The 15,871-nt window shown below is 36.4% G+C and overlaps 1 protein-coding gene across 1 annotated transcript in view; it reads left to right on the top strand.

Moving 5' to 3' along the window:
* Nucleotides 1–409: 409 nt before the first annotated feature.
* CP (ceruloplasmin) overlaps nucleotides 410–15,871 on the top strand; it is a 51,545-nt gene continuing 36,083 nt past the window's right edge. The window contains exons 1-5 of the mRNA XM_055247784.2: nucleotides 410–733; nucleotides 9,678–9,925; nucleotides 12,009–12,221; nucleotides 13,006–13,179; nucleotides 14,788–15,042. Of these exons, the coding sequence (XP_055103759.1) occupies nucleotides 588–733; nucleotides 9,678–9,925; nucleotides 12,009–12,221; nucleotides 13,006–13,179; nucleotides 14,788–15,042 (1,036 nt within the window). The 5' untranslated portion in view covers nucleotides 410–587. The remainder of the gene's footprint in view (nucleotides 734–9,677; nucleotides 9,926–12,008; nucleotides 12,222–13,005; nucleotides 13,180–14,787; nucleotides 15,043–15,871) is intronic.

The raw sequence follows: 15,871 nt of genomic DNA, 5'->3' as shown, positions 1-15,871 counted from the left end.
TTGTAGCCTAGGAGCAATAGGTTATACCATATAGCCTAGATGTACAGTAGGCTGTATAATCTAAGTTTGTGTAAGTACACTGTATGATAGTCGCACAATGACAAAATAGCCTAACAATGCATTTCTCAGAACGATCCCTGTCATTAAGAACGACTGTAGTAAAAAGCTACATGTTTTGATTCATTTTACATAATCCTTATCCTGATTTACTAAAAGTGCACTGTTTGCAGGACGCTGTGCTGTGACATATTGTCAGAGGAACAAAGGGAGCATTTAGACACGTTCTCTGCCCTCCTGGAATTTACACGATGAATGGAAAAAGGCGCAGTTATGCACACCCTAATGCCTCCAACAATAACTGTTGACTTTTTATTTTCAGTCAGAGAAGACTGGCAACCAAGAACTGTTTTTTTGGTGGTTTACGAGAACTTAACTGAATTGGAAAATATTTGCTTTAATGAAACAATTTACTCTTGTGCAACACTAAATTGTGTCAATCAAGCAAATAAGGAAGAAAGTCTTATTTATAAAATTGCCTGTTCCTGATTTTACTTCATTTCTTCTCAGGCTCCAAGAAGGGGAAAAAAATGAAGATTTTGATACTTGGTATTTTTCTGTTTTTATATAGTACCCCAGCCTGGGCGAAAGAAAAGCATTATTACATTGGAATTATTGAAACGACTTGGGATTATGCCTCTGACCATGGGGAAAAGAAACTTATTTCTGTTGACACGTAAGTCACTATTTTTATTGTTTGTAGACCAAAATTTTAAATTATTTTTAAAGAATAGAGCCAATAAGATGAAATATTTTTAAAATTTCTTATATAAAGAAACTGCAAAATGTGGGCTTGAAACCCAGGACGCTTGAATCAATCTCCTTTATATTCCTGTATATTTTTTGTTTGGAGGACTACCCTGCTTCTTTCCTGCTGTTCCTGGGGATCTGTGTTCACCTCTTATTACCTCCCATGGTCATTACTGCATCTCCGATTAGGATTCTGTCTTTTTGTCTGTTTATGCAGAAGTTCTTTAATTTAAACAATTACCGTATAAAATGTTATGTTTATTACACCATTTAATGGTTATTCATGATAGGGATAAAATTTTTTTATATCTTTCAAAACATCACTTATAGAAATAAAATACAATTTTAGCAAATATGATCCTGCCTGATATTTATTGAGAGACTCCAGACAGTTAAGTAGGTTAATCTTTCACAGCTTCAGGGTCCTAATTTGTAAAATGAGGATAATAAGCATAGCTCATAGGGTTATTTAAAGAGCGGGTGCATGTAAAGTTAGTACAATGCTTGGCACATATGTGCATAAAAAATGTCAGGCACTTATTAGGACGGTCCTCAAAAATCTCCATGTAACTTAAATGTCTTCATACTTCAGTTGGAAAATCCCCTTATTGAAAGCAATATTCACTACACAGTAAAACAAAAAAAGTTTAGTTCTCCTTGGAGTTTTTTGTACAAGTTTATCTATACTGAGGTCTTCACTTTTAATGATGTTAATTAAACATTAACCACCAAATGGGAACTTGGAATTCAAAATCAATATTCACTACATTAAAATGTATTTCAGTGGTAATAAAACACAAATAAGCCCAATGACCATCAGCTGCCAAGATTATATCTTTAAAAAATAGCTAAATAAGGATGCCAAAGTTTGTAATTACTGAATCTTACTGATGAGTATATACTATTTTCTTAAACATTATGTAAAGTTGAAATTTTTCACCATAAAAATACATAACTGATACTAATATCCAATTATTATATTATGAATTTAATAATATACAGTAAGGAAAGTTTCTGACCTGAAGATAAGTAGTTGTAAATAAAACTAATACAACTTGTAATTATTTCTTTTTTTAATCTGGTTTTCAGATGGTATTATCTTCTAAGGAATATGACATATTTTTACAGCTTCACCAAAAACATTATTTTGCACGGATCCAGTATTTTCTTGATTAAATATAATATAAATTATACGTGGTTTTTATTTCCAAGGAAAAAGTCAGACTCATTAAAAAAATAAAAATACTATCCTTCTCCACGCCCCCACTCACCACTACTCTGCCATTGTTCATGATCAAAAATCAAATCAGCTTTATCAGGCATAAACTAAGTGCAAGACATTGCCCTGACTATGCTTCAAAAAAAACAAAATCTTTAATTCTAAAAATCAGGGAGTAGAAGAGTGAAGGAGTTTGTTTAGAATTTGGTGAATGGGGGCAGAGGAAATTCCTTTGTTTTTAATGACTCCCGTGGCCTGTCTGTACCAGGGAAGCTATCCAATGAGTATAAGCTTGTCGACCCCATTGTGACTATATTAGTCTCTTCTTATGCTGCTAATAGAGACATACTCAAGACTGAGTAATTTATAAAGAAAAAGAGGTTTAATGGACTCACAGTTCCACATGACTGGGGAGGCCTCACAATCACGGTGGAAGGCAAAGGAGGAGCAAAGGCATGTCTTACATTGCAAACTTTCCCACACCTTCCTGTCTTCTGAGCCCTCCAAGTCTCTAGGAAGTTCCAAACTTTCCCACATTTTGCTATCTTCTTCTGAGCCCTCCAAACTATTCCAGCCTCTGCCTGCTACCCAATTCCAAAGTCACTTTCACATTTTTAGGTACCTTTATAGTACTGCCCCACTCCAGGTACCAATTTACTGTATTAGTCTGTTCTTACACTGCTAATAAAGACATACTCAAGACTGGGTAATTTATAAAGAAAAACAGGTTTAATGGACTCACAGTTCCACATGGCTGGGAAGGCCTCACAATCATGGCAGAAGGCAAAGGAGGAGCAAAGGCATGTCTTATATGGCAGCAGCCAAGACAGAGCTTGGGCAGGGGAACTCTCATTTATAAAACCATCAGATCTCATGAGACTTATTCACTACTATGAGAACAATATGGGGGAAACCACATCCATGATTCAGTTATCTCCACCTGGCCACCACCCTTGACATGTGGGGATTATTACAATTCAAGGTGAGATTTGGGTGGAGACACAGCCAAACCATATCAGTTACTTAAAAAGTATACTTAATAGTGATACTTAAGGCTCCTTAAAAGGAAAAATGGAGCATCTTCTAGTTGCAAAGTCCACCTCTCTTTTTGTCATTGTCCTGTGACTTTAACATCTCCTTTGGCTTCAACAATATGCTACAGTTGTGCAAACTCTAGGGGGGACTGCTTTCTCTGTGATTTTTTTCCCCATATATCTTACCAGTGAATTTTGAATACAGCTTCAGCAATTTTGCCAATACTATGCTAAACTTTTTGCATAGATATGTGCAGATAGCAACCTTTTGGTCACTTCTTTGTCCCAGATTTGCAGCATGTTTAGCCCAGTCAGTGAAGGATGATGGAGTATCACAAGACATGGTTGCCACTCCTTATCATGTGATGACTAAAAAGGAGTGGAAATAAATGGGCTGAAGAATAAGATGTGAAAGAGTGTAATATGAATTTTAGGTAAAGAATCTAGTTTAAGCTGAATGTTCATCTTGAAGGTCTGGGATGATGAACAGGAAAATACGCATTGAGAGTATGTACTAGTATATGCCTATGCAAGTACCAGTGCTTGGTCACTAGTACCTAGAATATAGGAGACACTAAATAAATATTTCTGAATAAGTTTAAATGAGTAAATAAAAGATACATAGGAAGATAGGAAAAATCATAGACTGTATTGTAAAAACTTTTCCTTGCTCCTCATATGGAGAGATTCATGCTATAGAACAAATCAGGAAACAGAATAAAATAGAAAAGTCACCTTAGGGGATTATATGCAGGGTTAGTGCAACTGAAAACATTGGCAGATATTAAAGGAGAAAAATGTATAGATTTTGGGGGGGACTAAAAAAATAAAGTTTACTTCTCTGGTATTAATGCCAATAATATTTATTTCTAAAAGAGTGAAGTGGAAAATAATTTCCTTATACTCAGTCCTGCCATTTACTTGGGTCAGTGCCTTATCTGTCATTTCAACACATCAATAAGTAGTTAAAGACTTTATAAGACATAATTCCTGATCCTAAGTTATATATATTCAAATTAAAATAAATGACATACATAAAAAAACAATTAGTAAACACAATAATGTGTTCTGGGTCCATAGTAGGCATTAGTTAATTATTTACTGAGTTAATTGACTATATAATAGCAAAAATTATAGTAATTCTGTTATCTTCAGATTACTTTTTTTTCTGATGACCTCTAGGAAGCTGGAAATAAGTGAAAAATTTTTTAAGCATAAGAACAGCCATCACAAAACTCTTTTATACTTGACTTCACAGGCTCTCACTCAGGCTTGGCGACTTTCTTAACATACAGTTCTTACAAACATTATTACCGGGTTTTTCATTCCATTAGAGGTTTCCAAAACAAATGGTACAGTGAAGATGTCACTATAAGCAGGCCTAATGACCAAGAAGAAATAACAGCTCAAATCCTGACCAAAAAACTAGGCAACAAAGAACATTCCACCCTATGGTAATCATAATTACTATAATTATGATCTTGAGTGATCAGGATATAATAAGTATTCATTAAGTGTTCATTTCACTATTATTATCAAAAAAGTTACATTTTTTCCATTATATCCCCCGTTTAGGAAAACAGGGAAGCAAATAAAATATTTTTAAAGAAAAAGCTTGCACTAAAGGCATTCATTTTACCCCTGTTAAAAGATAAACTTGGGCATATTGAAAGTTTAACAAGTTTATTCAAGCATTCAGCCACAGCAATTGGGTGCCCTAAGACCACAAGCAGTTCTGTCAATACTCCTCTGGGCAGGGAGGAAACTTTTATAACATATTCTCAGACTAAGAAATAGATATTAGACTGGTTAAAGTGGAGACTCCCTAGTTAGATGTTAGTTGGTGGCTTCTGATTGGTAAAGTCTCTAGTTACAGATTAGAAGTTTCATTTTACTGTTTACTACATTGAATTGGGTTTTGGTTTGCTTAGGTAGGAACCCAAGACACTGACGTTGTCTCAGCCTAGTGGCCTCCCAAGTTATATAGCATCCCTTCAAAAATGATTTTTAAATTTTTAAATGATTCTTAAATAGGTACAATTACTAGCTAAAATTTTCTGGAAAATTTACTTTAAATGACTCATTCTCCAAGGTTGCCAAATAAAAAATAGCAAGCAATAGGGCTGGGCGTGGTGGCTCACACCTGTAATCCCAGCACTTTGGCAGGCCAAGGCAGGTGGATCACAAGGTCAGGAGTTTGAGACCAGCCTGGCCAACATGGTGAAACCCCGTCTCTACTAAAAATACAAAAATTAGCTAGGTGTGGTGGCATGCGCCTGTAGTCCCAGCTACTCAGGAGGCCGAGGCAGGAGAGTTGCTTGAACCCAGGAGGTAGAGATTGCAGTGAGCCGAGATCGCGCCATTACACTCTAGACTGGGCAACAGAGCAAGATTCCATCTCAAAAAAAAAAAAAAAAAAAAAGCGAGCAATAGCTAGTGCAGTACAAACACTTCCAAACACTTCACACAAGACAGCTTGTATGGAAGAGCTAATTAAGTGACTAACATTTCACACTTACCAAATTCCATTTATTATCAAGTTCCTATTTCTCCTGAGAACACAGACAAAAGAAAATTCACTAGGTACTGCATTCATGCTGTGCCAGTGGAGGAAGGCTAGTTAGAACCGGCAAATCACTTGAATTTGTGTTATATATACATAGGTTGAGTCTCTGCCATATTCTTGCAGCAATTAATTTTTGACTGTTTTCCTTATGATTCTTGTTTATGGTAGGCAGCATTTCCAAAGTGGCTCCCAGAAGAAATCCTATCCTAAATCTCCACAACCTGTGAACAGGATGAGACATCACTCTCATGATTTATGTTTTAGTCAGTGAGATTATCTGAAGAGTCCACACACTGAAGCTGACTTGAAGATGAAAGGGGCCACCTAGGAGGGCATACAGGTGACCTTAAGAACCTGGGAGAGGCTCTCGGCCCATAGCCAGCAAGCAAACAGGGATTTTAATTCTATGACCCCATTGAACTGAATTCTGGCAATAACCCAAATGAGCTAGGCAGATTTCTCCACAGAGCCTCAGATAAGTACTCAGGTCAGCAGCCCCTTGATTTCAGCTTGGTGATGCCCGAGGCAGTGAACCCAGCCACACCATGCCAGACTTCTGACCCATAGAATAGCGAGATTATAAATGGGTGTTGTTTTAACCTACTTTGTGATAATTTGTTATGCAGCAATAAAAAACATATGTCTCAATTAATGAAGTCAAAAATCCAGAAACTTTTCACCTATAATACCCAAGTTTTGGGAACCATGTCTAAGCATAAACCAAGATCACTTGAGTGAATTCTAAATTTATGGGAGGGAATAGCATTATTAATATCTTACCAAAGCAATACTAAAAAATAGTTATCCTACTATTAAAAACTCATTTCTGGGTCTAAGACTACCAGAAATTATACGAGCGGGCTTTTCTTTTTTTAAATAAGGGGCTAAAAAGAGAGAATGTGATTGATTACTTGAAGGGAGATATGTCTATAGTAATGAGTAGAAAGGAACATATTACAGTTGTCAACAGGAAGAACTACAATTAAATGTGAATTATTTGGTTCAAAGAACAGCTATAATAGATTCTTGTGGCTGAATATCTAACTGGCAAACTTCCTGCAAGCTTCCAGTAACTGACCCTTTGTCCTCAAGCTGTGCTGTCGAAATTAAATAGAGAGCCCCTAATGACCTTTTAATGTTTATTTGGAGACAAAGCATAAACAAATAGACTTCTCCCAAAGTATCACACAGTGTAAAATATTTTCCAATTTGGTTAAGACAGTTTTTTTCACAATAAAAGGCAAGATGCAAAAAGCAGTTTGCATATTGCATGTGTATAAAAGGAATTTCAAATGTGAAAATGCCTAGATATGTTATACCTTTAGATCAATAATTTTAAAAGCAATTTTAACCCCCCCAAAAAACTTTGCCTAGAAAAATTAGTTACAAAGCCTAGGCCATATAGGTCTTGGTCTTGGTCTTAGGTATTTGTTTATGGCAATGCTCTTCCTATTTTAGGAAATGATTAATACAGGAGCATTTCAATGCAATAAAATCATTTTGACAAAGCCTGCTACAGTTTATCAAAATAGGACATGATGTATGCCAAAGTGTATTCACATTCAGAAAATATAAATACACATTTTATTTAAATGAAGCCTTAAGAATTTGAGGGCTAACTTTTAACTTTGGCCTATGTAAGATGTGTACCAATAGGACATGGTAAAGCATGGAGTAAAATCTCCAAATATTATCAAATTAATCTCTCAGAAATAAAAGTGTGTTCAGACTCTTAAGAAAATTTACCCTGGGGCTTAGACAAGTCTCTGTGAGATTGATTGGTCCAGGGTTCTGGTGGGACCAGAGTGGAATTGCACCTTTGTACTGTAGACTTTGCAGCTGCAGTTGTGTACCTAACTGAAATTGCACTCTTGTTGACCTCCTCTCAGTCATATGGACTGAATGACTCTCTGCTTTTAATCTCAGTGGTCTTTGATGCAACAATTTTGCTGTTGTTAAGACATATATTTATTAAGACTTTTTCTGTGCATTCGTTGCTATGGGTTTAGGGACAGAGTTCACACCAGTGTCTTGCCCTTTTCCCACGCCTACCTGTGTCCATGAAGTCTCTCCCAATCTTTTCCTATTTTGCTTTAACAAATTGGGAAATGGCAACAAACAATTAGAAAGTGAAAACAAATAGAAAAAATGAGGGTATACCCACAGTTTTGCTGCTCCACACAGGCTGCAAATAATGACACTTTATTTTTCTGACTTCTAGCTTAGCCCTCCCACCAGGATGGGGGATGGGCAGGGAAACATCATCTCAGTCATTTTTTTAGTGAATAATTTTATCTTCTTTGGGAATTTGGGTTTATACAATTCAGGAAAATTGGCATTCCCAGTGTATTGGTATATGGTAGTGACTAGGAGGAAACGCTCATCATAGAAACACCTTGATCAATCCAGAGAATGGTGGCTCTTATTTCCAACACCTGCTCACTCTGCCCAAACTCAGCCACCAGGACCATTGCCAAGTGGCCGTGGTACCTGGCCCCAGCATTCAGGCTTAATCTATATAGCCACCACTGCAGAGGTCCTGCCACTACCAGGTATGACCTGGAAACAGAGCTTTCTACCTTTCTGTCTCATGGTATCAGGAATCCCACTGCTTCTGGGATTGGGCAGCTCTCTTAATCTTCAACCTTAGAGCCTCTTCAACACAGGTTACCCAGGGGCCCAGAGCAGCCTATCTCATCAAAACACGCCAGTGTGTTGGTTAATAATGCAGATGCCTGGGCCCTGCCCCAGACCCACAGAATCAGAATCACTGGAGTTGCGCCCCAGGAGTTTGCATTTCACTAAGTTCATCAGTAGATTCCTGTGCATATTCAGACTTAAGAAACATCAGGCCTTAGACTTTTGAAAAACCACATCTTTAAATTCTGCAGCAGTGAAAGTCCAGAGCTCTCACACAAGCTCTGTTCTTGTCTTAAAGAAGGGAAAGAAAAATATATCTCACTTTTGCCGATGAGCTTACAACTGAGGAAACAAGACAAAACTTACTCCTCAGTCAGGTTACTCGGCCCCACAAATGTTGAGTAGAAATTGGTAAAGTATCAAAGATCACTAAGATAAAAGAAGGCAAAACACACACACACACACACACACACACACCCACGATGATGAGCAGTTTTTATTCAAATGGAAGAGCCTTGGTTGTGGAGGGGCTTGCCAAAGGCCAGAATCTAAGTGGGTCCTGCCAAATGGCAACATGATGTTGCCCGTGAATAGATCCCACTGGGCTATATACAGCCTTCAGTTAAGGTTGATAACACAAGAAATCAGTTCAAACAAAATTTACTTTCTTTCCATCTTTTCTTTTCCAGATTACTATTTACTTCACCAATGTTTTTAAGAAAGTTTTAAGCAACTCTTAATGGACACTCACTAGAATACAAACATTCAAAGTTAAGAATCTGTACTAGTGAGGGATTAAAAAACACAAGGATTATTTAAATTCAAAACTAATTTAAAAACCACACATATTGCATGCATCAACAACTCTAGCTTTGATTTAGTGCCATTAAAAGAAAGTAAAAAGAATTAATTTAGCTTTATTAATCTTACTTTAAGGAAAAAAATATATAAATATACACACACATACTTTGAAGTCTCAAATACCCAGATTGATTAATTATAAACTCAAATTTTTCCAGTAGCTAAGAGAGGTATAAGTGAAAAAATGTCTTAATTAACTGCTTTATTTTAATATTTCAGCTTAATTTTGTATTCTATTCCATTACATAATATGCCTGTGTTTTAATATAAAAATCGTGGAAAAAATACTTCAGTAAGATGCACTATATTTCTATGATGCCTTCGCAGATGGTTCTCTGACATATACCTGATATGGAAAGCCTCACATCATTAAAATAACAGGGCTAACTACCAGCCCTCCACTTCAATTTTGGAGGCATCCCTACAACAGGCAAACATTCAATGTGATGTGCTCATTAATTTCTCTAATTATAATGTTATTAAATTATAATGATAACGTCATCCCTAGAAATGATGGCTTCTGATAGAGTTGTCTTCTTTTTCTTTGCAGGGAACATTCCAATATCTATCTTCAAAATGGCCCAGATAGAATTGGGAGACTATATAAGAAGGCCCTTTATCTTCAGTACACAGATGAAACCTTTAGGACGACTATAGAAAAACCAGTCTGGCTTGGGTTTTTAGGCCCTATTATCAAAGCTGAAACTGGAGACAAAGTTTATGTACACTTAAAAAACCTTGCCTCTAGGCCCTACACCTTTCATTCACATGGAATAACTTACTATAAGGAACATGAGGGTAAGTTCAGCTCATGTAGCTGGAATGTCCTCCTACTTTTCAGTAGAAGTGCCTTTTAGCTTCTAAAATTGTGGACTTCTCTCCTGGATAAGACCCGTAACTACCATTCAGCTCTTAACTGTTTTTTTTTTTTTTTATTTTTTTTATTTTTTTACTTCTGTCACCCTGGCTGGAGTGCAGTGGCACGATCTCAGCTCACTGCAAGCTCCGCATCCGGGGTTCATGTGATTCTCCTGCCTCAGCCTCCCGAGTAGCTGGGACTACAGGCGCCCACCAGCAAGCCTGGCTATTTTTTTTTTTTTTTTTTTTTTTTTTTTTTTTTTTTTTTGCATTTTTAGTAGAGACGGGGTTTCACCGTGTTAGCCAGGGTGGTCTTGATCTCCTGACCTCCTGATCTGCCCTCCTCGGCCTCCCAAAGTGCTGGGATTACAAGCGTGAGCCACCGCACCCGGCCAACTATTTTATTAATAGGTACTTTGTTTACATATAATAATGGCATGTTTCTCTTGGTTGTGCTCGTTCGTGGAAAGTGCGAATGTGAGAGAATTTCTAGGTGGACTCAGTGAGAGTCAGAGAGAGCTGGAGCTTCTTTCCCAGAGCCCAGTCGTTTCTGGCCAAATAGAATAAGAGAAATGGACAATGTGCATCAGAGCCTAGAAGAGGCAAAATCCAGAGGGAAGAGAAAGAAGGACTCAAGATGTGGATTGCCTTATCTTTGAAGTTCCTACGTGTAAACATACTGTGCTGTTGTTACCTCCCATCCTAACTTTAGATAAACTCTGCCCCAGCTAAGGTGGCATAAGTAGTCTCATATGTCAGTCAAATGGTACATGTGCCTGGATGACTCTAGTCACATATGAGACACAATTAACTGAAAAAGTCATTTGAATGTAGGACTTCAAAGCCTTGAAAATAGTACCTGAAAAACAAAGATAAGGTTTGGTGCCTGTGATCTCATTCTTAGTCCTTAACAATGATGGTGAAAAAGGTGATATTTTGTAATGATGAAAAGCAAGGGCTTTGAAATTAATAGACCAAGGTCTGAGCCCCAGCCTTGCCTTTGACTGTTTGAGTGACCTTGGAAAAATTACTTAAATTCTTTCAGCTTCAGTTTCCTCATCTATAAAATAGAGACAATAAGAATACATAGTAATACCTCAGTAAATATCAGCTGCTATCATAAGCAAAAATGCTGAAGTCATGCTACAGTTCATTGAAATTATAATGATCAAGTAGGGAAATTAATTTAAAATTATATTTGATTAATTATTGTCTTTTTAAAAAAGATATTGGTTTAGAAGGTGAATGTGTTGACTTTTTTTATTTTTGTTGTTGTTTAGGGATAAATTACATTCATAGCATAAAAGGCTGACTGCCATCCTATTTCTTTTTAATGATTTCATGGCTTATTAGGGAATTACCATTCATTTTAAAGGTATGGTAATGGTACTGTGGTTTTGTTAGAAGAAAAAAAGAGTTCCTATATTTTAGAGATACATACTCAAGTATTTATGAATGGAATATGATGTCTGAGATGTGCTTTAAAATAATTTGATGATACTGGGGATAAGAGTGTGTGGGGGTACAGATGGAACAAGGTTGGCCTTGAGTCGACCATTGTTAAAGCTGGTTTGATGGGTACACGGAGATTCAGCATTTTCTTCTCTCAACATTTGTGTACGTTTGGAAATTTCCAAAATTAAGAGTAGAAATGTTTTTAATTTTATGGTTACTTCATGGGCAAAAATCTGAGATTATATAGGAAGTTTTGAATTTAGAAGAGGGTAGCCATTTTGCTCAGACTTCCATACCATGACCCAAGTTCTTTACATTGAAAACAAAAAGTCATTATGCTCTCTGAAAACCCAATCAAATATAAAAAATAATAAAAATGTCTGTGAAGCTTCTAAACACCCCAGCCATTAGCCTTTCATTTTCCTGTGTCCAAATAGGATATCACATCCCCAAGGATCACATAGTAGATGTTTAATAAATGTTTGCTGAATGAATTAATGGACTATCTATTTTCCCATTCAAGTTCAAACACGTTCACTTTACACCTTCATTGCGTGTTGCTTCCTAGGGGCCATCTACCCTGATAACACCACAGATTTTCAAAGAGCAGATGACAAAGTATATCCAGGAGAGCAGTATACATACATGTTGCTTGCCACTGAAGAACAAAGTCCTGGTGAAGGAGATGGCAACTGTGTGACTAGGATTTACCACTCCCACATTGATGCTCCAAAAGATATTGCCTCAGGACTCATCGGACCTTTAATAATCTGTAAAAAAGGTACATCTTCTCCTCATTGCACACGCTATATGACCAAAAGACAGAGGCAGGGCAGTTTGTCTTTTAAAAAGAAATCAAGTCTTCTGTGTTGAGATTGAGCAGGTAAGGTAGAGAGGTGGTAAGTAGAAAAAAAGGAAGGGAAGAGCCAGGCAGGACTAGGAGAAGAAGGGATAAATAGAACAAGCATTCCTACGGGGAAAATGCCAATGAAGCTAATGTGAAAGAAATATATTCTCCCAGGGATCAGTTTGCTGTATCTAACTTCCAACAGTGGTGCTGAAGAGACATATGACTTTACCAAATGTGACTACCAAAAGGGCACTCCACGGTGATAGATCTGTTGTTACTCATACTATATTGGTGAACATAATATCATAATATTTATTTCTAACATCATGAAAAAGACAACGTAGCTCAAGAGCCTGAAATACAATTCCAACTTGAACAATCGTTACCTGTAAAGACTTGTCTCAGTTTGTGGCTATATGCACCAGAAAATAGACGCACAACTCTGAATTCCAATCTTCCCATTTGCCAAAAAGCATTTAATAGTTATGTGGTCAGTGGATATCCAGATACAGGAGTGTCTTCCAAGCACCAGATACTGATCATAAAAATTCCCTGAGTGTTTCTGTGTCTGTAAAACAGGAGTGACTGGTCCTGACTTGTGATTTATTAGAAAAAATAAATACTGAAATTTTTAAAAACTATAAATCACCTGAAAACATAAATCAAAATACATGCTAAAAGTTTAGTCTTACTAAAAGAGTAATTTGAACTCCAGATTCTCTAGATAAAGAAAAAGAAAAACATATTGACCGAGAATTTGTGGTGATGTTTTCTGTGGTGGATGAAAATTTCAGCTGGTACCTAGAAGACAACATTAAAACCTACTGCTCAGAACCAGAGAAAGTTGACAAAGACAACGAAGACTTCCAGGAGAGTAACAGAATGTATTGTAAGATTACAGCAGACATGTTAATTTTACTTTTTTTTCCCTTGATCCATTAATGCTGCTAAGCTTATTCCCTCACATAAGTAAGTAGTGTGTGTCTAGTCTGTGGTCCTTATAACAAAGCATATTGGATGTGCAATTTGATATTCAGCTAAGTAAGTCAAAATAAAAACTCTAAGCCAGGTAAAGCCAGATACACCAAACTCGTTCCCAAACTGGTAAGGATAAAGCACCAATTATGGTTTAATGCATATGTATGTGACATTAATATATTTATTTATCCACTAGACTCATTCTAAAAATTATTTGAGGCAGCTCCAAATTATTAAAGTAAATGCTTAAAACCATATTATATTTTAAAGCATCTAACTATATTTAAGAAAATAGTTCCAACCACGAGTTCTGAAAGGTATTCATTTTACATACTATGTTGCCCTCACTGGGCCCCTTAGTCTGCATCATTCTTTTCTACATTTCAGTTCACTTTACTTTTCTAGAAATGCCTTTTTTACAGTTTGGACTTTTTCTTAATTCTCAGACACAAAATAATGAGCTTAGTAAGATTATCTATTTCTCATAATTTGCATGAGAAACAGAGTCCCTTAACAACAACTAGACCAATAAGTAGATATTTTCATTTATTTGTTTGTGTTTAACTTCTTCAAAATAACCTGTACTCAGAAACCGAGAGCACAAAAATAACGATACTACCAAAGTAGAAAAATAAACTAGTTAACAAAGTACGGATTTTGTTTCCAACTTTTACTTATATCTGGGTGGAAGGTCCTCTTTCCATACTTTAATCCTGTCTCTGTTGTGTACTAACAAAAATAGTTGTTATAAAAAGATACTCAAAATTCTAGCCTGAGCAGGTGTGGTTTGGTACCAGTGTTGAATGTGGTGTACTCAGGATTCTTCCCAGAACTAATTTCCACTTGGGAAATTTTTAGGGCCACCCAGTTTGAACAGTGACCCTAAGTTTCTTCTGAGGGTTTCAGGCCACTTTGCATATGAACTTTTAGGTCTTTGTGGTTCTGTCCCTGCTGTCCTTCTACATTTTTTCCCTCCTTCATACCTCTTCCAATCTTAAAAATTTTGTCTTGCAATCTTTAAAAAAAGCTGTTCTTATGTTCTTTTTACCAAATAAATTTATGGTAGAAAATTGGAAATTTTCTGACAAGCAAAAACATCCATACTACCAGCATGATGAATAACTGATTGAATACTAATATTCAATCTTTTTTCTATTAATTCTATGTGTGTGTTTTGTTTATATGTATGTATAAATGCACACATCTGTATTTACACACACACACACACACACACACACAATGTGTACAGTTTATAACAAAGACAGCAAATAGGTTTTATCTTCAGTATTGTGTTCATCTGTTAATATGGTATTGGTAAGAATCATCAGGCTGAATTCAGTTCCAAAATGAAAGAGTGCTGTGACTGATTAGCAATGTCTGACATGAGTGTAGGAGGGAGGAATACCAGCATGTGTGCCAGATATTTGCCATTCCAAATTGATTCTATTTATATAGAGGTAACTCTCACTATCTCAAGCATTAATGACTCTTAGTCACAAACTCTGCTCTTGACTTACAGCTGTGAATGGATACACTTTTGGAAGTCTCCCAGGACTCTCCATGTGTGCTGAAGACAGAGTAAAATGGTACCTTTTTGGTATGGGTAATGAAGTTGATGTGCACGCAGCTTTCTTTCACGGGCAAGCATTGACCAACAAGAACTATCGTATTGATACAATCAACCTCTTTCCTGCTACCCTATTTGATGCTTATATGGTGGCCCAGAACCCTGGAGAATGGATGCTCAGCTGTCAGAATCTAAACCATCTGAAAGGTAGGACATCTTTACCTGAAATTAGCAGTCAGCTGAAAAAGGTGGTTACTGGGAATCAGAATCTAAAAGCTAAATATCTTTGAAATAATCTGAGCTTTGAACTGGCATCTTAGTTTTATCCCTATGATGGTATATATAATAATGTAATAAAAAGACTGTAAGACAGGAATATTATAAAGTAATGAAATCTGAAAATATATTAGTTTTTGGAAAGAACAACTGGCCCTGAAAGTATAGTACTATATATACTTACTCAGCTTTGTAAAATATACAGTGTTGTAACATCCAGAAAAATTGTATGTTGCATTGGAAAGCACCCTGTTTTTAGACTTATTTCTGTCAAGTATAATTAACTTTGTTCTTTATTTGAGCCTGGCCATCCCTTAGTTTAACTCAATAAATCCTTCCTTTATCTCTTTAACTTAGGCAATAAAAACATTCCTTGTTCTTGAAAAATATTAGTTTTTAATATTGGTCTACTGAATAAATTAAGTTTAACATAGGAGTTCAGATATTTTACTTTGACCTGCAAATATAATTGCTTTTATCAAATATGCTCTGGGCCACAGAAGGCCCAGCACAGCAGATGCACAACCATCTTGTACAAGAGAGCAATAATACAAGCTCATTTGGTACCTCCTCCTTGTACCTTCTCCTCCACCCAACGCAACCCCTTAAAATATGTCAAAGCCTCTCTTCTCTGCTTATCTACAGATTTGTTCTTTTTCTGTCATCAAAAGAACTACCAAGTGAAACCCCACAGAAACTGGTACCATATTTTGAAAACACATATGCTTAATATCTCTATGCTATATGTACATAAAAAACA

Source organism: Symphalangus syndactylus, chromosome 17 (genome assembly GCF_028878055.3).
Source record: "Symphalangus syndactylus isolate Jambi chromosome 17, NHGRI_mSymSyn1-v2.1_pri, whole genome shotgun sequence".
NCBI lineage: Eukaryota > Metazoa > Chordata > Mammalia > Primates > Hylobatidae > Symphalangus > Symphalangus syndactylus.
The sequence above is the reverse complement of the archived record's forward strand: the minus strand, read 5'-3'. Positions and strand labels throughout refer to the sequence as shown.